Source organism: Schistocerca gregaria, chromosome 2 (genome assembly GCF_023897955.1).
Source record: "Schistocerca gregaria isolate iqSchGreg1 chromosome 2, iqSchGreg1.2, whole genome shotgun sequence".
NCBI lineage: Eukaryota > Metazoa > Arthropoda > Insecta > Orthoptera > Acrididae > Schistocerca > Schistocerca gregaria.
In genome coordinates this window covers 601,302,498-601,327,342 of record NC_064921.1, presented here as the reverse complement: position 1 = coordinate 601,327,342, position 24,845 = coordinate 601,302,498, and the positions used below count along the sequence as shown (strand labels likewise).

At 44.6% G+C, this 24,845-nt stretch overlaps 1 protein-coding gene across 1 annotated transcript in view; it reads right to left on the bottom strand.

The window, feature by feature from the left end:
* LOC126334544 (lysosomal acid glucosylceramidase-like) overlaps positions 1 to 24,845 on the bottom strand; it is a 127,305-nt gene that overhangs the window by 10,207 nt on the left and 92,253 nt on the right. Inside the window, exons 7-8 of the mRNA XM_049996909.1 lie at positions 19,380 to 19,524; positions 8,193 to 8,275 (exon numbers count right to left, since the gene is read on the bottom strand). Coding sequence (XP_049852866.1) covers positions 8,193 to 8,275; positions 19,380 to 19,524 — 228 coding nt within the window. The remainder of the gene's footprint in view (positions 1 to 8,192; positions 8,276 to 19,379; positions 19,525 to 24,845) is intronic.

The window sequence follows — 24,845 nt, the reverse complement described above, 5'->3', positions numbered from 1 at the left end:
AGAAATGCTGATGATTGTCTAGCAACAACATTCGTATTTGTTTCATCGGAATTGGTTGGGTTCGTCTTGAAAATCAACCTAAACTGCGCCCATCGAAACACTTCTAACACGAACTAAAATAGTTATTCCTAGGCGAAGAGACGCCGGGGCAGGTAAAATTACAGCTGTCGTCGGTTTTCAGGGGGCTCCAAGCTAACTTTCATCCATTCAGTTCACAAAAAATATTTATAAACAAAGAGCAACGTAAGTGTTTCGTTTAATGAGAGAGACGATCAGTTCGGTAAGCGTACAGTTCATAAAACCGTAATAACAAATGTTCAAAGAAATATTGCCTCTTACATAAAACAATTTGTGCACGAAAAATAGAAACTGTCGACGTTTTACAGCATGAGTTCATTTAGTGAGTCGGTTTTAGGCTTACAAGGCCATCACCTTATACGTAAATGCACAACAGAATTAAAGGATCACACTTTGCGACGCATAAGTCTGAAATTTATCTCACAAGTGCGTACAATCTTCCTGCGTAATGGCGCAAAAGCATTGCGCCCTGCGTCATCACCCTCTGGCTCGACAACGCCTGAAAGAGCAAGATATCGCAACACGTTAAAATAGGCCATAGGTTCATGTGACTTGTAACGTGGTTTAATTACGTAACATGGGCACCAAACTCTACCAAACGCCACTGTGGACGTATCACACTATGAGAAGGTTGCTACACCCCATTTATCCACATTTCACCCTTTCTTTCGACGCCTCTGTGATGGAGGCCAGAACTGCAAAGTCCAGCGTTGAAATCCCGCAGTTTTCTTATGAGAGGCGGAGGAAAATATTTTAGAAACCCTTAGAGAAGGGTTAAAATGCCCGAGGGCGCCAGCAGAGTCAAAGGTTGTCAGGAAAGTCTTCCTGTTGCTCATCGCACTCTGACCTATCGTTACCGACTGCGAAATATGTGGAAATCTACGCACCAGGGAAAGGGGTTGTTTCGTTGAGGTCTCTTACGCCACCCCTCGAGGCCTTTTCGTTCAGACACTGAGGGGCGGTTTGTCTGAAATATTTTCCTCGGCCACGCATAAGAAAACCGCTTTCTATCCTCAGAGGCTTCAAGAGGCGGAATAAATGTGGTTAAGAGGTGGTGAAATTACCTTTAGATAATCTGACGCGTCCACGGTGCCACTGGGAAGAATTTTGGTGATATTCGGTGCCAGTGTCACATCATTAACCCACTTTAAAAGTTACATTAATTTCTGACCTGTGTCGGCACCTTCACGTCTGAAGCGTCATCTAGCCCTAGGATGACGTCGAGGGGCGCCACGCTTTTGCACCATTACGCAAGAGGATTGTACGTACTTTCGATCCGAATTTCAAACTTATGCGTCACAATGGTTGACAATTAGCAGGTTTAGAAAAAGTGATCCATTAATTCTGTTGTGCAGTGTATTATAAATGGAAGAGAGAGAGATGACTTCAAATGGCTTTAAGCACTATGGTACTTAACATCTTAGGTCATCAGTCCCCTAGAGCTTAGAGCTACATAACTAAACTAAGAACATCACACACATCCATTCCCGAGGCAGGATTCTAACCTGTGACCATACAAACAACGCGGTTCCGGACTGAAGCGCCTAGAACCGCTCCGCTAGCCATAGCGGCCGGTGAGAGAGAAAGAGATAGAGTGTGTGTGTGTGTTTGTTAGTCCTTCATGCTGAAACGACTGAACGTATTTGGATGAAATATGGAATAGAGATACCGTATACGCTGAATTAGCACGCAGGCTAGCCTGCATCTACCTACTTATCAAAGAGGTTGTGGTGGAAAAGAAGTGTAGTTCACGACGCACTAATACCCATACATTACTAATATTGCTTGACAATGAGAGCATTTAGTGAACTACAACAGTCCTTACGCCTAATATTAAACCTTCATGGAACTTATTCAAACTGACAACCCCCACAAAATGATGAAAGGAAAAAGTCCTATAGCATAGTAGATTTTCACCGCTCACGCATTAAAACTGGCGCATGAACCATGGCGTTATTATTTATTAATTCTTTACTACTAACAGTGTTAGTGACACATTTTACAGGCAGTATTACCGTATAACACTGAATGTATCAGCAAAATTAATCGTAGTACGACACTTAGTTCAGAAGGTACGACGTCATGAACATTCAGCTGAGTGGAAACGTAGCTACCCTGTGAACTTCGCTAAAGATGCAGATGTGTACAAATACGTGTGAAATCTCTTAAATAAATGTGTAATATATCTGACAATTGCGGATGCCGGCCAATCCACTGTTAAAAAAGGTAATCTTGAAACGATTTCTATACATATTTGTTATGCTCTGGAGGGAATACTTTGAGGGCGAGAACAACCAGCCTCCTATTGGGTTGGATGTGATGACAGGGAGAGAGAAGATGAGAGGAGGAAGTGGACAGTGAAAGGAAAGAGGAGGAGATGGAGAGAGAGAGAGAAAAAGAGAGAAAGTGAGGGGGGAGGGAGGAGCAGATGCACAGAGACAGGGGAAGGAGGAGACGGCAGGGAGGAGGGGGGAGGTGATGGGCAGGGGAGGGGGGACCAACGCGAGAGGAGGTAGAGGAGCTGGGCATCGGATTAGGGAAGGATGGGGAAGGAAGTCGGCCGTGCCCTTTCAAAGGAAGCATCCCGCACATTTGCCTGGAGCGATTTAGGGAAATCACGGAAAACCTAAATCAGGATGGCCGGATACGGGATTGAACCGTCGTGCTCCCGAATGCGAGTCCAGTGTGCTAACCGCTGCGCCACCTCGCTCGGTTGGGCATAGAGAGGGTAGGAGGAGATGAGTAAGGAGAGGGGAAGAAAGAAGATCAACGCGAGGGGAGCTTGAGCAGGTGGTCAGAGAGAGGGAGGGGGAATTGGTGTAATAGACCATTGGAATAAATACGTATCTAGGCCTTTCCTCTTATAAATAACTGTGTAGTGGCATTTAACATCGCGGTTCAGAGGTAGCCACACAATAACAATCGTCCTTGTGAAGGATAAGTAGTGATGAAACAACCTTGAAAAAAAATGCCATGCGTGAAGTGTATGATACAAGAGAAAATGTGATTTGTGACAGAGTTGAATATACATAAGTAAATAGTAAATAAAGAAAAGAAGGTGACATAACCTGAAAACTGAAATACTGAAAAAATTATGTGTATGCGGCGATAGCCGAGGGAGGAGGCGGGAAGGGGGAGAGGGATTTATGTTGTAGAGTTCAGTTTATTTCAGATTGCACCATATTCTATTGTTTATACGTACTTCTCCCCTGCTTCACTACAAACGAGTATAATTCTTGATACAGAGTTAGAGTTTGTATTATATTGCGATCAGTTTGTGTAGTATTTACAACAGTTCAGCTTTAACTATTTAGGTGTAGTTGAGTTTATTCTTGCTCACGGTTCATTCTGCATTTTACAGTGCTAGAACCCAGATAATTCACTAAAGAACATACCTGAGAGTCTCTGTGACAGTGCTGAATTGTAACTAAACGTAATTTTAAACTGACAAGCACGGTGTCACTAAAATTCAATTTATGAAATGTGTTTTCAAATTGCACCTTTTAAGACAACTTTTCAGACGTCAGTGCTCAGAATATTTATTATTCAGAAAATCAAAGCTACATAGTGGTAAAAGGAAAATGCAGAGACACGAGTCTTCGTGATAGGAAGGAGATGCCAAAAATTACTGCACAGCCGAGCGTCTCTGCAGACAGGAGCCGTCGCGGGACGAGCGTCTCAAGAGCAGTCGCCTCTTTCAAAAAAAAAAAAAAAAAAAAAAAAAAAAAAGGCTCAGATGACTCTGAGCACTGTGGGACTTAACATCTGTTTCGATGGTTCGAAACGAATAATGCGGTCTCCTGCCATCCTCTTGATAAGTATGGAGGTGTGATTACACATGTCAATCACATCGCGATTACGGGCAGCATGGGGTTCACGCCTGAGCCTCAGGACGAGCGCTAGTAGCGCATGTCAGGTGTTTCCAGCGTCAACTTCGCGTCTCAGTATCTCGGGATGTAATGCAATCAACGCCATTGTGTATGTGGTTTGTCATGCTATGGATTGCTGAAGAGAAAATATAGGAGGTACATTTAAAAAAACATAAGTTTGTGTTAAAAAACACATATGCTTTCGTTTAAAATGTTTCCAAATATGTACATTCATGGGCCCCAGCCCTACATTGATACCGATGAAAGTCGTTTTCCAATAGCTGTATTTGTTCCAGAGATCAGAGATACACTCCTGGAAATGGAAAAAAGAACACATTGACACCGGTGTGTCAGACCTACCACACTTGCTCCGGACACTGCGAGAGGGCTGTACAAGCAATGATCACACGCACGGCACAGCGGACACACCAGGAACCGCGGTGTTGGCCGTCGAATGGCGCTAGCTGCGCAGCATTTGTGCACCGCCGCCGTCAGTGTCAGCCAGTTTGCCGTGGCATACGGAGCTCCATCGCAGTCTTTAACACTGGTAGCATGCCGCGACAGCGTGGACGTGAACCGTATGTGCAGTTGACGGTCTTTGAGCGAGGGCGTACAGTGGACATGCGGGAGGCCGGGTGGACGTACCGCCGAATTGCTCAACACGGGGGGCGTGAGGTCTCCACAGTACATCGATGTTGTCGCCAGTGGTCGGCGGAAGGTGCACGTGCCCGTCGACCTGGGACCGGACCGCAGCGACGCACGGATGCACGTCAAGACCGTAGGATCCTACGCAGTCCCGTAGGGGACCGCACCGCCACTTCCCAGCAAATTAGGGACACTGTTGCTCCTGGGGTATCGGCGAGGACCATTCGCAACCGTCTCCATGAAGCTGGGCTACGGTCCCGCACACCGTTAGGCCGTCTTCCGCTCACGCCCCAACATCGTGCAGCCCGCCTCCAGTGGTGTCGCGACAGGCGTGAATGGAGGGACGACTGGAGACGTGTCGTCTTCAGCGATGAGAGTCGCTTCTGCCTTGGTGCCAATGATGGTCGTCTGCGTGTTTGGCGCCGTGCAGGTGAGCGCCACAATCAGAACTGCATACGACCGAGGCACACAGGGCCAACACCCGGCATCATGGTGTGGGGAGCGATCTCCTACACTGTCCGTACACCTCTGGTGTTCGTCGAGGGGACACTGAATAGTGCACGGTACATCCAAACCGTCATCGAACCCATCGTTCTACCATTCCTAGACCGGCAAGGGAACTTGCTGTTCCAACAGGACAATGCACGTCCGCATGTATCCCGTGCCACCCAACGTGCTCTAGAAGGTGTATGTCAACTACCCTGGCCAGCAAGATCTCCGGATCTGTCCCCCATGAGCATGTTTGGGACTGTATGAAGCGTCGTCTCACGCGGTCTGCACGTCCAGCACGAACGCTGGTCCAACTGAGGCGCCAGGTAGAAAAGGCATGGCAAGCCGTTCCACAGGACTACATCCAGCATCTCTACGATCGTCTCCATGGGAGAATAGCAGCCTGCATTGCTGCGAAAGGTGGATATATACTGTACTAGTGCCGACATTGTGCATGCTCTGTTGCCTGTGTCTATGTGCCTGTGGTTCTGTCAGTGTGATCATGTGATGTATCTGACCCCAGGAATGGGTCCATAAAGTTTCCTCTTCCTGGGACAATGAATTCACGGTGTTTTTATTTCAATTTCCAGGAGCGTATTTTGGGTGGACAAAATACCTGGGACACCCTGTATACAGAAGGCGGCATCCCACAAGGAAATCATCTCCGTAATCGACTGACATCAACAAAAGCAAAACAAGGATAATGGAATGTAGTCGAATTAAGTCGGGTGATGGTGAGGGAATTAGATAAGGAAATGGGACACTTAAAGTGGTAAAGGAGTTTTGCTATTTGGGGAGCAAAATAACTGATGATGTTCGAAGTAGAGAGGATATAAAATGTAGACTGGCAATGGCATGGAAAGCGTTTCTGAGGAAGAGAAATTTGTTAACATCGAGTATAGATTTAAGTGTCAGGAAGTCGTTTCAGAAAGTATTTTTATGGAGTGTAGCCATGTATGGAAGTGAAACATGGACGATAAATTGTTTAGACAAGAAGAGAATAGAAGCTTTCGAAAAGTGGTGCTACAGAAGAATGCTGAAAATTAGATGGGTGGATCACATAACTAATGAGGAAGTATTGAACAAAATTGGGGAGAAGAGGAGTTTGTGGCACAATTTGACAAGAAGAAGGGACCGGTTGGTAGGACATGTTCTGAGGCATCAAGGGATCACAAATTTAGCTTTGGAGGACAGTGTGGAGTTCAAAAATCGTAGAGGGAGACCAAGAGATGAATACACTAAGCATGTTCAGAAGGATGCAGGTTGCAGTAGGTACTGGCAGATGAAGAAGCTTGCACAGGATAGGGTAGCATGGAGAGATGCATCAAAGCAGTCTCAGGACTGAAAACAACAACAACAACAACAATCGCCTAATATGATGCACGAGAACCACAGAAAAGCATTGCTGGGATTCCATCTGTAATGACATCAATATTTGTTCCCTTCTTCCTTCTAAATGGTCAGCGGTTTGTTTTGATTCGTGGGAGACTGTCACCGAGATACTGAAGGAATGGAGCTGGCAGACTCTTGAAAATAGAAGCCTGCTCATAAAGTTTCAAGAGCTGGCTTTAAATTATGAGTCTAGGAATGTACTACAACCCCCGATGTATCGCTCGCAAAGCGATTGTGAGGACAAGTTTTTATTTATTGCAGCACACATGGAGGCATATAAATAATCATTCTCCTCGCGTTCCGCATGTGAATGGAACGGGAAGAAACACTACTAACTGGTACAATGCGACGTACCTTCTGCCATGCACTTCACAGTGGTTTCCAGAGTACATACATGCTGATGTACCTGGATGTAGAACATGTTTTCGTGTAGGGTGATAATGAACTTTTGTCCATTTTCGAAAAGGCTTCAAATGGCTCTGAGCACTATGTTACTTAACATCTGAGGTCACCAGTCCCCTAGAACTTAGAACTACTTAAACCTAAGTAACCTAAGGCCATCGCACACATCCATGCCCGAGGCAGGATTCGAACCTGCGACCGTAGCGGTCGCGCGATTCCAGACTTTAGCGTTTTCGAAAAGATTCTCACGCTGACCCAAGAATAAATCTTCTTCTTTACTATCGCTGCAGATGGCATAATTTTGATTTGTTTCTATTTGCTTGATATTCTGTGAAGACTTTTTATCATTGATCTTTGATTCAGGTTTAAATAAATGAATTCACGTCCTATCTTCTATCACTATGCCACATAATTACTGCTCTGCTTCTAGTATGAAGTGGTGTAACAAGATGATAATTTTTGTTTCCCTTGCCTGTTTATTCTTGTTGGTCAACATTCACATTACCTAGAGTGGACGAACATATAATTAATCCATTTTCTCAATAGCTCCACCTGATTGAGCGATGAAGCGCATCCGACAGACCTGATCCGCTGATACTCAGCGATAGGCACGGATGACATCACGCCTTGTTGCGCCGCTCCGTTTTCGATCAGCCAGCGCCTTTCCTCCGGCAGCATCCGTAAAACGATGACGTCAGAGAATAACTACAATGTTAACCACTGTAGCATCTCCAGGAAACCGTTGTTTGCCGTTTCACAAATATTAATCTCGTCTTCACCGTCAAAGTACAGGAATTACATCACAGCCTACTGACTACCTCTCATATCTATGAGGGCAATTGTCTGCATCGCTACAATGCAAAACACCGAATATTTTCAAAGAGTGTTGAATAAGACTGCAACACGGCAACAACTTCATCGCAACTAAACTACAATAAATTACCACTGTTTCATCCAAAATCATTTCACATGAGATCTATGATGCTTCTTTTATGAGTGAGTCACAGCGGAATGTTTTGCAATGTTCGCCTAGTCAGTATTTCTCTGTGGTTCAGGGGTCCTAAAGAAAAGTAGCAAAACAGTTTTGCTGTTCATCTATATCTAGCCTGTACATTTCTTCGTATTTACACAGTTGAAGCGAAATGCGGTTAATCACATTCTTTGACGTACCGTCAGGTTTATTATTTAACGTGGCAGTGGTGTGCACAAAATGTCTACCACTATTGTAAACATGTTTGGTACCTATCTTGATGGGTGGGTGGTACTTTCCTGCACTATGTGTGTAGGAGTATAGCGCGCTCAGACAGCGTGCGTTACCTGTATGATGTCGCTGGTGTAGTTCTCTGCTCGTTCCCACGATCCCAGCCTCACCGTCGGGTATCCGCTGCCGAAGAACGGACCTGCAACACGAATACACGTGGTCGACGCCTGTCAAGCATGATGTAAATTAGTATTTATGTCATACATCTATTAATGTGTTATTAATGTACAGGGTGTTTCAAAAAGAGTTCATCCAATGTCGCAAGATTGTATCTTGTACATGATTGAAAATAAAAACGGTGGGGAAATTTTAAGTTCAACTTCGGTGTACGTAGTTTTTAATTTAAAAAGAACTAATTTACAAGGGTGTATGTCTGACATGCGTGCACATAAAATCTTGGGGTTGCGTCTACAAGTACTTTTAGAGTCAAAATTTGTCACCGGTAATTTCATTAACATCTAACATGCACTCCACCAGACACACGAGGAAAACGGAGAAACTCCTCCCATACTTTAGGCACGAATGTCTGGAGACACTGTGGTCGCTGCAGATGTTAAGCGATGTCACATTTTGTCCAAATCTGTCTGAAGGGGAGCCACATACAAACTGCCCTTGACAAATGACTAGGAAAAAAAAATGTTACCACGAGATCATGCGACCTCGGAGACCAATGGGTGAATGCGAGAGATGCCTACCCTCCTTTCAGCCGTTCGATCATTCAGATCGGGCATTGTTAAGAAATGCTCTTACGTTCAGCTGCCAAGGAGTTGGTGCTCAGTCGTGTGAAAAATGAAACTTCCGAAATGTTCTTGCAATAGTGGAAGCTTCCACATCCCCAACATATCCAGGTACGTGATTCCTATAACCATCTTCACGATAAAGGTGAACTGGCCGTAATTCTTCCGTCAGGAAACACATCCAAGCACATGAAGCTCTGGAGAGTCTCTCCAATGCTCTGCTTTGTTCTCTATATTCGCATGCTGTGGCAATTCACGTTTAAATGGAAAGCAGCCCCGTCGCTAAGCCCCTAAACATTGAGCCTGAAAGGAAATTTTCTTCACCTCCTCGTCCACTTCTAATTCGTAAAACTCTACGCATTGTGTTTTGTGACTACCATTACGGGCTTGTGATCGTAGAATCCTGTACGTTTTGAAACGCGAACTTCTCCACAGTACACGCCAGAAAGATATGGGGCCCCTTCGTGTTCCGGCACAGTTCCAAGCTACCAGTACAGAGTTGGTGTGGTCAGAGTGCAGCAGGCAGGACACTAACGACAATATTGTTCTGTTGTGATAGTGCGTTTCCACAAATTAACCTTTATAAAGAAATCGAGATGGAGTAAGGCCTCCTTGGTTGTATAGGATTGGTTCTAGGGAACAGAAGAAGGACTATTGACAGCGATGGTGATTTTTCAAAGTAGCAAGATGATATGAACTCTTTAAACACTATTATTTACCATTACATATATTTATATGCGAGGCATCTGACCAAAAAATTCTCTAATACATTCAGTTCAGTTGGGAGCACACTAACTATTAATTCACTGTTATTCTGCCCTACTGCAGAAGGGCTACACATCAGGAATGGAGATGAGCCACCTTCATTCTTGTTGTAATCCCTATTAGATGCAGTACCTGAGATGCCCAGCTCAGAAACGAGTGCTATCGTTGCCACCTCTTCTGCTGTCTACTGAAGTTCAAATGGTTCAGATGGCTCTGAGTACTATGGGACTTAACATCTGCGGTCATCAGTCCCCTAGAACTTAGAACTACTTAAACCTAACTAACCTAAGGACATCACACACATCCATGTCCAAGGCAGGATTCGAACCTGCGACTGTAGCAGTCGCGCGGTTCCGGACTGAGCGCCTAGAGCAGCGAGACCACCGCGGCCGGCCTTCTACTGAAGTAATTGCTACTTTGCCTAGCTACTAAATCAATGGCCACTTGCCCTAAATATTATAGCACTTGCCACTTGGCCTAATTTACAGCAGACAAGTGTTATTTACCTACTTGCCCCTACTAACAAATGAAATCCACTACACTGTTGTTCGAGACAGACTGTCTCTGCTCATCACTGTTCAATGAAACATGCAGGTGTTACAAACTTTTCTAGCTTGCTACTTACATACGTAATCAAACGGCCTGAAGTAGTATACCTTCTCGTGGATGACTACCTACTGCCCCATCACTAGCTGATGCTGTCAGCAAGTGTCGCTGGCTCCTGCCTCAGCTTCCCTGGCTAGCTACTGCTTGGAGACTTCTTTTATCCTGCTTTTATACTGACTATAACTTCACTTTTATACGCTTCTTAAGGGTCTTACCCACAGGTTAGTCAAATCTTCTCTACGATGTGTGTGGTCCCAAACCGTTGCCTCTTGACCTCCAGACAAGCGATTACCACTTGTATGCACCTTGGTAGGCAATCAAGTGATTACTCAGTGGGGAAGTTGTTTCCAAACACATCATCATCTCAAAATATCCTCATTGGCGTTTAGTAGTGCAGACAGGCTTGCTTGTACGGATATTTTGGCTGAATCTTTTCTTGTTATAATACGAAGTATGGTTAAAATATTCCATGGTCACGAAAGACGAATGGCTGACTCTCAGATGGTGTGACAAGTCACCTTCTGTGAACTATATGGACAACTCTGTTGAATGTGCTCTATGAACTATACGAGCACAAGGAGCCGGCCTGTGGACTTCTTCTTACATAAACAACCAGAATCTAGAAACTGTTGTTGCTATTGTCGAGTGCTTAGAGTTACAGGAGTTACAGTGACATTCTCTCGACAAAAATCACACAGTGCATTCTGACTGAATGGTGCCTGTTGAAATGATCAGTGCAGATTACCTATTCAAGCTTTTTTGTCACCATTTCGCTTCTACACACAGAGAACAGTGAACGAGCGCGCTATCTCCACCAGTGAGTTCCCCTACTAACGACTATATGAGCTGCAAAGCAAACGACTTGTGTCAAGATAAGCCATTGGTTTCTTTCTCTACGTTACTATCTTCGTTTTAGGGAAGTTATAGTTTTTTGAAATCGGATGTAAAACCCTGTGGTCTGTAACGAGAAAATTTTCTAGTCTATAATTTCTCTGAGTCATGACATGCAGAAACGAGAAAGAAATAGTTGTTAAGAAATTGACTTCAGTGTTGTGGTCCTTTTCAAGAAGATGAAGTTGTTGGCATATGTTTTGCACTAAAAACTAAATTCGGTATATGCATTCAAGTACTATCTCTAAGAAATTATAAATTTATATTACTTGATATCCATGTAAAACATTCAAGAATGTTTACAGTAGTGTTACACGGTGCAAAACAAATGCCTTTACAAACTTTGAAGGAATTAAAAACTGGTTGAAAATAAATTACTTTAGATAAATTAGAGCCCCCCCACCCCATGAACCATGAACCTTGTCGCTGGTGGGGAGGCTTGCGCGCCTCAGCGATACAGATAGCCGTGCCGTAGGTGCAACCACAAAGGGGAGGGGGGGGGGGGGTATCTGTTGAGAGGCCAGACAAAGGTGTAGTTCCTGAAGAGGGGCAGCAGCGTTTTCAGCAGATGCAGGGGCAACAGTCTGGATGATTGACTGATCTGGTCTTGTAACACTAACCAAAACGGCCTTGCTGTGCTGGTACTGCGAACGGCTGAAAACAAGGAGAAATTACAGCCGAGGGCGTGCAGCTTTACTGTATGGTTAAATGATGATGGCGTCCTCTTGGGTAAAATATTCTGGAGGTAAAATAGTCCCCCATTCGTATCTCCGGGCGGGGACTACCCAAGAGGACGTTGTTATCAGGAGAACAAAAACTGGCGTTCTACGGGTCGGAGCGTGGAATGTCAGATCCCTTAATCGGGGAGGTAGGTAGAAAATTAAAAAAGGGAAATGGATAGGTTGAAGTGAGACATAGGAACAAGACTTATGGTCACGGGAATACAGGGTTATAAATACAAAATCAAATAGGGGTACTGTAGGAGTAGGTTTAATAATGAATAAAAAAAAGAGGAAGGGGGTAAGCTACTACAAACAGAGTAGTGAACGCATTATTGTGGTCAAGATATATACGAAGCCCACTCCTACTACAGTAGTACATGTTTATATGCCAACTAGCTCCACAGATGACAAAGAGATTGAAGAAATGTATGATGAGATAAAAGAAATTATTCACTTAGTGAAGGGAGACGCAAATTTAATAGGCATGGGTGACCGGAATTCGATAGTAGGAAAAGGAAGAGAAGGAAACGTAGTAGGTGAATATGGAAAAGGGGTAAGGAATGAAAGAGGAAGTAAGCCTGGTAGAATTTTGTACAGAGCATAACTTGATCATAGCTGACATTTCGTTCAAAAATCATGAAAGAAGGTACACATGGAAGAAGCATGGAGATACTGGAAAGTTTCAGATATATTATACAATGGTAAGAATGAGATTTAGGAAGCAGGTTTTAAATTGTAAGACATTTCCAAGGGCAGATGAGGACTCTGACCACAATCTATTGGTTATGAACTGTAGATTAAAACTGAAGAAACTGCAAAAAGGTGGGAATTTAAGGAGATGGGACTTTGATAAGCTGACAGAACCAGAGGTTGTACAGAGTTCCAGGGAGAGCATTAGGGAATGATTGACAAGAATGGGAGAAGGAAATACAGAAGAAGAAGAATGGGTAGCTTTGAGAGGTGAAGTAGTGAAGGCAGCAGAGGATCAAGTAGGTAAAAGGACGAAGGCTAACAGAAATCCTTGGGTAACAGAAGAGATATTGAAGTTAATTGATGAAAACAGAAAATACAAAAATGCAGTAAATGAAGCAGGCAAAAAGGAAAACAAACGTCTCAAAAATGAGATCGACAGTAAGTGCAAAATGGCTAAGCAGGGATCGCTAGAAGACAAAAGTAAGGATGTAGAGGCTTATCTCACTAGGGGTAAGATAGATACTGCCTACATGAAAATTAAAGAGACCTTTGGAGAAAAGAGAACCACTTGCATGAATATCAAGAGCTCAGATTGAAACCCAGTTCTAAACAAAGAAGGGAATGCAGAGGGGTGGAAGGAGTATATAGAGGGTCTATACAAGGGCGATGTTCTTGAGGACAATATTATGGAAATGAAAGAGGAAGTAGATGAAGATGAAATGGGAGATATGATACTGTGTGAAGAGTTTGACAAAGCACTGAAAGACCTGAGTCGAAACAAGGCCCCCGGAGTAGACAACATTCCATTAGAACTACTGACGGCCATCTGGTGAGCAAGATGTATGAGACAGGCGAAATACCCTCAGACTTCAAGAAGAATATAATAATTCCAATCCCAGAGAAAACCGATGTTGACAGTTGTGAAAATTACCGAACTATCAGTTTAATAAGCCAGATCTGCAAAATACGAACAACAATTTTTTACAGACGAATGGAAAAACTGGTAGAAGCAGACCTCGGGGAAGATCAGTTTAGAATATGTAGAGATGTTGGAACACGTGAGGCAACACTGACACTACGACTTATCTTAGAAAATAGGTTAAGAAAGGGCAAACCTACGTTTCTAGCATTTGTAGACTTAGAGAAAGCTTTTGACAATGTCGACTGGAATACTTTCTTTCAAATTCTGAAGGTGGCAGTGCTAAAATACAGAGGGCGAAAGGATATTTATAATTTGTACAGAAACCAGATGGCAGTTATAAGAGTCAAGGGACATGAAAGGGAAGCAGTGGTTGGGAAGGGAGTGAGATAGGGTTGTAGCCTCTCCCTGATGTTATTCAATCTGTCTATTGAGCAATCGGTAAAGGAAACAAAAGATAAATTCGGAGCAGGAATTAAAATCCATGGAGAAGAAGTAAAAACTTTGACTTTCGCCGATGACATTGTAATTCTGTCAGAGACAGAAAAGGACATTGAAGAGCAGCTGAGCAGAATGTACAATGTCTTGAAAGGAGGATATGAGATGAATATCAACAAAACCAAAACGAGGATAATTGAATGTAGTCGAATTAAATCGCGTGATGCTGAGGGAATTAGATTAGGAAATGAGACGCTTAAAGTAGTAAATGAGTTTTGCTATTTGGGGAGCAAAATAACTGATTATGATGGAAGTAGAGAGGATATAACATGTAGACTGACAATTGTAAGAAAAGCGTTTCTGAAGAAGAGAAATTTGTTAACATCGAGTATAGATTTAAGTGTCAGGAAGTCTTTTATGAAAGTATTTGTATGGAGTGTAGCCATGTATGGAAGTGAAACATGGACGATAAATAGTTTAGACAAGAAGAGAATAGAAGCTTTAGAAAACAGAATAATGCTGAACATTAGATGGGTAGATCACGCAATAAATGAGGAGGTATTGAATAGAATTGGGGAGAAGAGAAATTTGTGCCACAACTTGAGTAGAAGAAGGGATCGCTATGTAGGACATATTCTGAGGCATCAAGGGATCACCAGTTTAGATTGTAGGGAAGCGTGGAGGGTAAAAGTCGTAGAGGGAGACCAAGAGATGACTACACTAAGCGGATTCAGGAGGATGTGGATTGCAGTAGGTACAGGGAGATGAAGAAGCTTGCACAGGATAGAGTATCGTGGAGTACTGCATCAAACTAGTCTCTGGACTGAAGACAACAACAATACCGCACTTTCGGTCGGAGATTAGCAGTAGCAGGAATAGGCTATTACTGTCCCACGTGCAGGCTAACATTAACACCAAAATGCAAACGACTGTGTCTGATGTGGTGCCGTGAATGGTGAGCACTGACTGCTGGTGAGTGCCATCGCGCTATCCAGTATGACCATCACATGCGAGTATGGCGGCGACTTGGGAAGAGGTCCCATTCTTCCAGTGTTTTGCAGAGGTGCAGTGGTGTTTCTCCTGGCACCATGGTGTGGACAGACATGATTACTACTTCACGCCATGGCTGGTAGTGACTGAGGAAACACTGACGGCACAATGGTACCTCACGGACATCTTAAATTTTCTTGTGCTACCTCCCAGGCAAAAGTATAGTAGTGCCATTTTTCATCAACATGCTCAAGTTCGTCTGCACAAGGCAGGTATCGCTCTGAACTGTGTGCGTGATTTCGAGGCAATCCCATGGCCAGTAAGAGCCCCAGATCAGTCCCTGACAGAAGATGCGTGGGGCCAGCTCGGACGCGAAATCCATCCCATTGGCAGTATCTAGGAAATCAAGTGCAGTTGCATTATTTATAGGGGAGCTTTCCTCAGGAGAGGATATCATGGCTTTATTACACCCTTCCCAATCGAATCAGTGCATGAATCTAGGCCATAGGGACTGCAGCATCATGCTGACAATTGGTCTCATTTTGCCAAGTTCCTTGTAAATTTGACTCTGTATTCTCATACCCGAAATAACCAGTGAAATTTAATTTCGTTTGCTCCCTCGCTTCTGGGTGCTTTACTCTTCTTGTCAAGCAGTGCACATTTTTTCTAGCGTAAAGTAGTTTTTGACGATGTACTTTGCCAATTTTCAAAGTTTGTAAATATTTTGTCACATCATTTTTCCCATCTTTTTATGGGGTACCCTTCAACCAAATAAACTGCTCAAAAGAAGATTTGCTTCATCTGTGTATTTTAGAATGTGTGTGGACTTAGATTCAAGCAGAGCGGCGAATGAGAGAATAAGCGTTATGAAACTAACAAATAAACTTTGCTGTTGAATAAAAACAAACACTAATCATAATAAAGGCCGCCTATTTGAAACAAAAATCTCCTTTTGAGTAATATTCAAAAACGTGTTGCTTCAGCCTGTGATTTGTAACACGCTTAGATCCTCAGCGATATGCTGTCCTCAGGTGTGTGAGACGTTGCTATTCTAGGCTGTCCCACTCCTCAGCTGGAAAAGGAAGGAAGATTAGAGCCTGTCATCCCATCGATATCGAGGCCATTACAGACGAAGCACAAGGTTGAATTGTTTCAAAGACATGAATGGAAACCGGCTGAGCCCTTTCTAAGGAAGCGCAGCGGCAGCTGCCTGGAATGATTTAGGGAAATCACGGTAAACTTGTATCTGGATAACCGTCAGGAATTTGAACCGTCGTCCTGCCGTGTGCGACCCCAGATTGCTAACCACTGCGCCACCTCGCTCAGTCCCTTGGCTGCAGCCCTCCGGAAGTTATCTGTTGTGAGCAGCGTCATTGCGACAAGACGCAGCAAATTTGAAATGATCCCAAACATTCTCAGTTGGGTTAAAGTCTGCAGATACCGCAGACATTCTATTCAGTTTATTCCTGACTTCTGAGGGAAGGTGTTCACAGCATGGTCTCGAAATGCACGAGCATAACCAGCTTTAAAAACGGACTCATCGCTGAAATGCTGACTGTAGAACTCGACAGGAGGCTGAAAGATCTCGTCTTGGTTCTGCACACTCCTACAATTATACTCGATAGGGATGAAACACTTCCAACGCCCGTTCATGATTTACTTGTAATGGCACCAGTCTCCTGACTGGTCTGGTATGGACCTCAACGATTTTCTCTCTTTTGCCAATTTCGTTGTACCATCTGCACCAAAGATCCTGAATTATTCGTCGGATGTATTACAGTATGTCTTCTCCCTACATTTTTTGCCCTGTTTGTCTTCCTCTGGAACCATGGAAGCTTTTCCTGATCACAAATGCCCTGACGTCCTGTCCTTTGTTGTTGGTTGTAGTAAGTGATACAGGCCCATTCCTCTAGCACTATGGAAAATAATCCCTGCTGTCTTAGCAAATGTCCTATCGTCCTATTCCGTCTTGTTAGTGGGCACACATGATTCAGGCCTATGATAGCAGAAGTTTTATGGCTTCATTGAGTAACTTCCATGGTATTATAAGTAGCTGTTGAATGCAAAACTGTAGAGGAAGGCAGTGATTGAAATATATACACGGTCCCCTGTGGCCGAGCGGTTCTAGGCGCTTCAGTCTGGAACCACGTGACCGCTACGGTCTCAGTTTCGAATCCTGCCTCGAGCATAGATGTGTGTCATGTCCTTAGGTTAGTTAGGTTTACGTAGATCTAAGTTCTAGGGGACTGATGACCTGAGAAGTTAAGTCCCATAGTGCTCAGAGCCATTTGAACCATTTGAAATATGTACAACAAATAATCGAGAAGGGACGGAATAACTGCTACTTTGAGACGAAGGGGTTGGCACAGGAGAGAAGTCGTGGTAGGCACCATGAAACTACTCTGAGTACAGATGACAAAAAATGAATAAATAAAAACCGGTGTTAAAAGTGACTGATCCACCATCGTGATTATTCCGTGGGCCTGCAGGTGTGAGATATGCATTGCTACCTGCCATCTCCAAAGTCATTAACGATACTCTTCAGGCGGCTCTTAAGTCTTGGAATCATTCGTTCAAATGGCTCTGAGCACTGTGGGACTTAACTTCTGAGGTAAACAGCCGCCTAGAACTTAGAACTACTTAAACCTAACTAACCTAATGACATCACTAACATCCATGCCCGAGGCAGAATTCGAAGCTGCGACCGAAGCGGTCTCGCGGTTCCAGACTGTAGCTGCAATCTTTGGTGAAGAGAAACCCACTGTCAGTGATTCAGCTATCTATAGTACCACAGAAGTTATTTCCTGTTGTTCTGAAACATTGGCTATGATGGGCTGGCACAGTCTGAATGAAAGGACATGATGTTACTACATGCATCGAGACACGAGGAATAGCTTTAAAAATTATATGTAGGGGGACACACACCAGAATACATCCAACAAGTACACTCCTGGAAATGGAAAAAAGAACACATTGACACCGGTGTGTCAGACCCACCACACTTGCTCCGGACACTGCGAGAGGGCTGTACAAGCAATGATCACACGCACGGCACAGCGGACACACCAGGAACCGCGGTGTTGGCCGTCGAATGGCGCTAGCTGCGCAGCATTTGTGCACCGCCGCCGTCAGTGTCAGCCAGTTTGCCGAGGCATACGGAGCTCCATCGCAATCTTTAAAACTGGTAGCATGCCGCGACAGCGTGGACGTGAACCGTTTGTGCAGTTGACGGACTTTGAGTGAGGGCGTATAGTGGGCATGCGGGAGGCCGGGTGGACGTACCGCCGAATTGCTCAACACGGGGGGCGTGAGGTCTCCACAGTACATCGATGTTGTCGCCAGTGGTCGGCGGAAGGTGCACGTGCCCGTCGACCTGGGGCCGGACCGCAGCGACGCACGGATGCACTCCAAGACCGTAGGATCCTACACAGTGCCGTAGGAGACCGCACCGCCACTTCCCAGCAAATTAGGGACACTGTTGCTCCTGGGGTGTCGGCGAGGACCATTCGCAACCGTCTCCATGAAGCTGGGCTACGGTCCCGCACACCGTTGGGCCGTCTTCCGCTCACGCCCCAACATCGTGCAGCCCGCCTCCAGTGGTGTCGCGACAGGCGTGAATGGAGGGACGAATGGAGACGTGTCGTCTTCAGCGATAAGAGTCGCTTCTGCCTTGGTGCCAATGATGGTCGTATGCGTGTTTGGCGCCGTGCAAGTGAGCGCCACAATCAGGACGGCATACGACCGAGGCACACAGGGCCAACACCCGGCATCATGGTGTGGGGAGCGATCTCCTACACTGGCCGTACACCTCTGGTGATCGTCGAGGGGACACTGAATAGTGCACGGTACATCCAAACCGTCATCGAACCCATCGTTCTACCATTCCTAGACCGGCAAGGGAACTTGCTGTTCCAACAGGACAATGCACGTCCGCATGTATCCCGTGCCACCCAACGTGCTCTAGAAGGTGTAAGTCAACTACCCTGGCCAGCAAGATCTCCGGATCTGTCCCCCATTGAGCATGTTTGGGACTGTATGAAGCGTCGTCTCACGCGGTCTGCACGTCCAGCACGAACGCTGGTCCAACTGAGGCGCCAGGTGGAAATGGCATGGCAAGCCGTTCCACAGGACTACATCCAGCATCCCTACGATCGTCTCCATGGGAGAATAGCAGCGTGCATTGCTGCGAAAGGTGGATATACACTGTACTAGTGCCGACATTGTGCATGCCCTGATACCTGTGTCTATGTGCCTGTGGTTCTGTCAGTGTGATCATGTGATGTATCTGACCCCAGGAATGTGTCAATAAAGTTTCCCCTTCCTGGGACAATGAATTCACGGTGTTCTTATTTCAATTTCCAGGAGTGTATTTCAGGACATTTAGCGTGTTAGTGTGTGTATTGGCTACCCAACTTTATTTAGGCCCCACTGTGCTGTTCTGCAGGTAGCCAGAGACATAGGCCCGAGTGGAGGGCCACTTACCGTAGCAGGCCTCCGTGTAGAGGATGAAGAGGTCGCTGTGTTTCCGGTGCAACTCGTCCAGCGCGGCGGTGCCGGTGGTGGAGTCCTGGTACCAGTGCACCGCGACGCCGTTAGTCAGCCGACGCGCTGCCGCGCCATTCAGGATCTGTGGACCACGTGCAGCTTACTACTACCTTTCTCACCACTAACAGGAAATCCTCTGATTTCAGTGTGTTCAATATTCCGTTATTCCTTATGACTCGTTTCGGAAATATAAATAATCAGTTCATGAATATAAAATCAACTGTAGACGAAAAATTAGACACCCCACAGAGACATCACACCAATAGCACGAAGCACCAGGTCTAGCCTTACTAATGGCTACAGTTCGATGAGAAAGAGATTATTCTGATGTAACATATGCAGCTGAAGCGACTCATGGACGACTGTATCGCGTAGAGCTGCCATGCTGTGTATTATGATTCCTATCTTTCACCTGCTGTTCCAAGTACTGTAATGCCAGACATTTTCTATGGTATTAAGATCGGATCATTTATTGGGCCAGTTGAGGTGCGATATTGTACCTGACTGTTCGTCAAACCAGGGATGAGGAACGTATGCATGCAGCTACGTGAAGACAGCTGTTGTCATTATGAAAGGTGGGAGTGTCCACATAATGCTCACAACGAAGATGTATAAGAAACTTGGCCAACGAGAATGAAATAGTCTATCTGATGTTCACTGCCTTCTCAGTGAGTGGATCTATACCACCGTACTAAAAACACCCCCAAAACATCACAGAACCAACTCCATACTGAAATTGACCCTCCACGCACGGTGGGTCAAACAACTCATTGCACCATCGGTTACTCGACGTATTTCGACGCTTGAAAAAAGAAGGCAAATCGCTTGACGGACCGCACCAAACGCCTAGAGACAGCTACTACGTAGTTGTGTTATTTGATCTATTGATGACGCGGAACTTCATGTGGCGCTCTGAGTAATGGACTTTTATGAGGTACATGTCAGCTGCATGTAGTTGCCTTTGCAATGTTCGCCGGGAAACTGGTTGCGATATCTCTGTACCCACTGACAGCAGCAATTTCTGTATGCTTAGGAACGATTGTCATTGGCAAATAGTAGAACTTATCTTCCCTGCTTTTCGCTTAGTACGAGGGGCGTTCAGAGTGTAGCTAAACACATTTTTTTCCTCGGTCATCTTCAGTAGAAAAACTCCTCAACTTGTTGTGGGATATCGTGGAATATTCCTGCTTCATCCCTTATAGTTTCTCGAAATTCCTATATATAGCAGCGCTATACGTAGCCTTCAAAATGGTATATGTAACGAAAGTGCGTTCGAGACAGACATCTGTCACAGCGTTCATTTGATGGAAAGCCACAGCATCCCAGATATTCATAGGTCCTTGCAGAATGTCTACGAAAATATGGCAGTGAGCAAAAGCAAGGTGAATCTTTGGGAGAGGTGTCTGTCATCATCGCAAGAAGGTAGCGCAAACCTGTCCAATCTTCCACGTGCCGACCAGCACCACACATGTTGGACCGTGTAGACACTCTCTTTCTAGGTAAACGATGGGTCAAAATCAAACACTTCGCTGCACAACTGGACGTGTCTGTTGGTAGTGCTGACACACTCGTCCACCAGTTGAGGTACTCAAGCGTGTGTGCCAGTTGGATTCTTCACCGCCTTACAGAAGACCATAAACAGCAACGAAGGACCATCTCTGTTGAAACGCTTGGGCCTTACGAGGCTAATAGTGACAATTTCTTGTTGAACGTTGTCACAGGCGATGAAACGTGGACTCTTCACTTCGAGCCGCACCACACCACCTCTCCTCAAAGGAAAGTTAGGAGCCTCGACCCGTAGAGCCATGGCGACCGTCTTCTGGAACTCTGGAGGGCTATTCTGCTTGATTCCTTCCACTGCGCTGCACCAATCAACTCGCAAGTGTATCGTGCTATCCTCAGGAAACTGAAGAAACAGTGTTTGTCTCCACAAAAATGCAAACGAATGTCTCCTTTCCCATGACAACGCAAAGCCTCACACAAGTCTACGCACCCAAGATGAGCTCACAGAACTTCACTGGCCTGTTCTTCCTCATCCACCCTACAGCTCGGATTCGCACCTTCCAAGGTCCACCTGCTTGGCTCAATGAAGGATGCACTTCTCGAGAAGCAGTACGTGGGTGATGGAGAGGTTGTTGGTGCAAAAGCCTTTGGCTCAGACGTCGACCAGTGGAGTGGTACAATGAGGGCATGCAGGCGTAAGGCAGCCGCCACTGAACGGAGATAGCATTGGAAAATAGGGTTATGTAGCCAAAAGAAAGGAGAATAACATAGTGTATTAGATTCCTGAATAAAACCAACATATATTCAGAAAAAAAGTGTGACATTACTTACCAACTGATTCTTGCATCTTTTTACGATCATCGTTCATGCGATTTGTTACGTGGGTGCGAGTGGTACACAGTTCCATGAAGACACGTTGGACAATCCGTTTTGATACACCAACAAATAAGGCAAAGTAATACGCGGTGCGTTATGTGCATATCCAAAACGATAGCTCCTTCCTGCCATTCTGTCACCTCATCTTGTATGCCATCCTTACTGCGCTGTTTCCACACAACCGACTGGCACATATTCACCAGTTCAGATTCCAAATTTACGTCAGCCGTGGAGGGTAGCACATTCCCTCGTACTAGCTGCACGCCATTTTCAACGCTCCGAAAATATCAGGATGCTCTTTCAAGAGGGTGAAACCTATGTTGTCCAATAAGCTTACCTACAATGAAATTGTCACTCTACAGTGGAGTGTGCGCTGAAATAAAACTTCCTGGCGGATTAAAATTGTGTGTCAGACCAAGACTCGAACTCAGGACCTTGACTGTCACGGGCAAGTGCTCTACCAAGGAGAGCTTCTGTGAAGTTTGGGAGGTAGGAGACGAGGTACTGGCGGAATTAAAGCTGTGAGGACGGGGCGTAAGTCGTGCTTCGGTAGCTCAGTTGGTAGAGCACGTGCCCACGAAAGGCGAAGGTCCTGAGTGCGAGTCTCGGTCTGGCACACAGTTTTAATCTGCCAGGAAGTTTCAGCTTACCTATATGTAAACTATCCCGTCAACAACTGTACTGAATCATATATCTACATTTGTTTTTATTTTTTGATCCGATGATGGCTGCGACCGAAATGTTTCTATGGTATTTAGAATGTGCCCGATAGTTTTGACTGTCTGGTACAGGATTATGGCATATATGCTGGAGATGAATAATCTAAACAATATGGAATGGATTAGTTCATTAATTTTTCTTCAGTTACATAATCCACTGATTCATCAAAGGGAACTCTCAGGAATGCTGAGAGCAGTGAAAGAAATGTATTTCATTTTGATACAGTTCATTAAAAGAATTTATTTTTTGAAACACTGTAACGGAACAGCGTTAATGTACATTTCCATATAACCCAATCCATTAATTCCAAAAAGTTTTCCCAATAATGAAGAAACACTATCTGGGACACTCACAACAATTTTTATTATTATTACCAGTTTCACTCCGGCGCAGAGATCATGTTCAGATATAAAACCAGAGCTACAAAGCAGATTGTCGAACGGGGTGAGGATGTAACATTGAACCTCAGTGTACTCACGTTATTGGATAAACTAGTTTTTGTAGCACTAGCTTTAGACCTGAACATTTCCTTTGCGCTAGAGTGAAGGTGATGAAAAAAAATAAGAAAAAAGTTTTGAACGTTGCATTTTCATTATACAAAAATTGGTCATGGTGTCCCTGAGGTGCCATGTCTTTGATTCTGCAATTCCTGTGGGGGGCCTTGAGGTGGTAGAAGAAAAACAGAATATTATTTCATTTACCCATAAGAATGAAACATTAGCGTTTATGGTCCCATTGAGGACGAGGTCATTAGAGACGGAGTAGAAACTGGGCTGGAGAAGGATGGGGCATCAAACCAGCTGCTTTTTTTTCCAGGCCAACGTAACAGCATTTATGTTAAGGGAGGTAGGACGTCAAACGGGCCGACTTGGAGCATGAGAGGCACCACAGGACATTTTAATTTCCACTGTCTGAACTTTATACATTCTTCGATGAATTTTGCACAGGATACAAACATACTTACACGTGTATGAAACTATAGAATTTTCCAAATGTATTAAAAACTGTGGTAAAAATTGATATAATTAACTACAAAATTTGAGGTTTTTCTAAACATGAAGTTTAAAATGTAACAACTCAGTTCTGTTTTCATAAATTAAATAAATTCTAGAGTTTCATACAAGTGTGAGTATGGTTTGTATGCTGCGCCAAATTCATCGAAGAATCTCTCTTACTTATGAAAAAAAGTGTACCTATAGCAACAAATGCAGTCAACAGTAAGTGAAAAAATGATGAAATTTCACATGAAAAAAAAATTATTTGTTTTATTTTGTTTTGTTTCCACTGCTGTGAGTGTGAATCCTGAATTCGTCTTGGTTATGCGACAATGTTTTATGAATTTGTTTGTAAAAGTAAAGAGAGTGAAAATTTAAATGTACTGTAATGCTTCTCCTGCACCAAGTCGATCCGTTTGACGTTCTAGCCCCCCCTCCCTCTCCCCCCCCCCCCTTAATCAACTGAATGACACAGCAGAAGACCTGTCTCAAAGCCAGATGGGGATCTGAACCGCCATCCTCTCAAACGCTCGTTAGTTCAGCTTTAAACACCGAGGTATTATGCACAACTGAAGTGCTTAGTTCAAGGGTGGGGCCTCATGGTTGTCATCTTGTAGACGGATAGACTGCCATCAAGAATGTACTAAATGAAATCAGTTTTCTTTATGGTTGCATTTCCTTAGAGAAAAACTTACAGTTCGCGATTTAATCGATTTGGACAGCATATAAGAAAAATGTAGTCACGTTGGGCACCAATTGGCTCTTGCTCTGCGGTCGTCCTTCCACAATGGTGCATTTGCGGCCTATGCTGATGTGGAAGTGTGCTCCAGTTAGCGTCCCCTACCCTCCTCAGACTTCGTTGGACGATTATTTTTTCTCTAATATTATTTGAGGACTTAAAAAAGTAAGTTGCACATTATTATGACAGGCCAAGAAGCGTTGACTGAATACTGCACTACGAAGTGACACAGATACATGGCACAGTTTTTCAGCGTAGCCGCCAAGCCTCTGTTAACAAGAATAGGAACGTTATAACAATCGTTCAGTTCATGGAGTATAGAAAGAAGCCACCTGAGAACCACCGAGTGACTGTCCTCATCCCTGGAATGCCTACTATTGCCGCGAATCAGTTCCTAGATTGCCTGCACACTGTGGTCAGTGGTCGACGTTGATCGCTTTCATTCTCGGCAAGCATCTCCTACATCTGTGAGGCCTTGAATCAGTTGTTGGCACTGTTTAATTACGGATGAACGTATTACTGCATTTACCCCACGTACAGCCAGAATTTCACGGCAAAACCGTGTGTAGA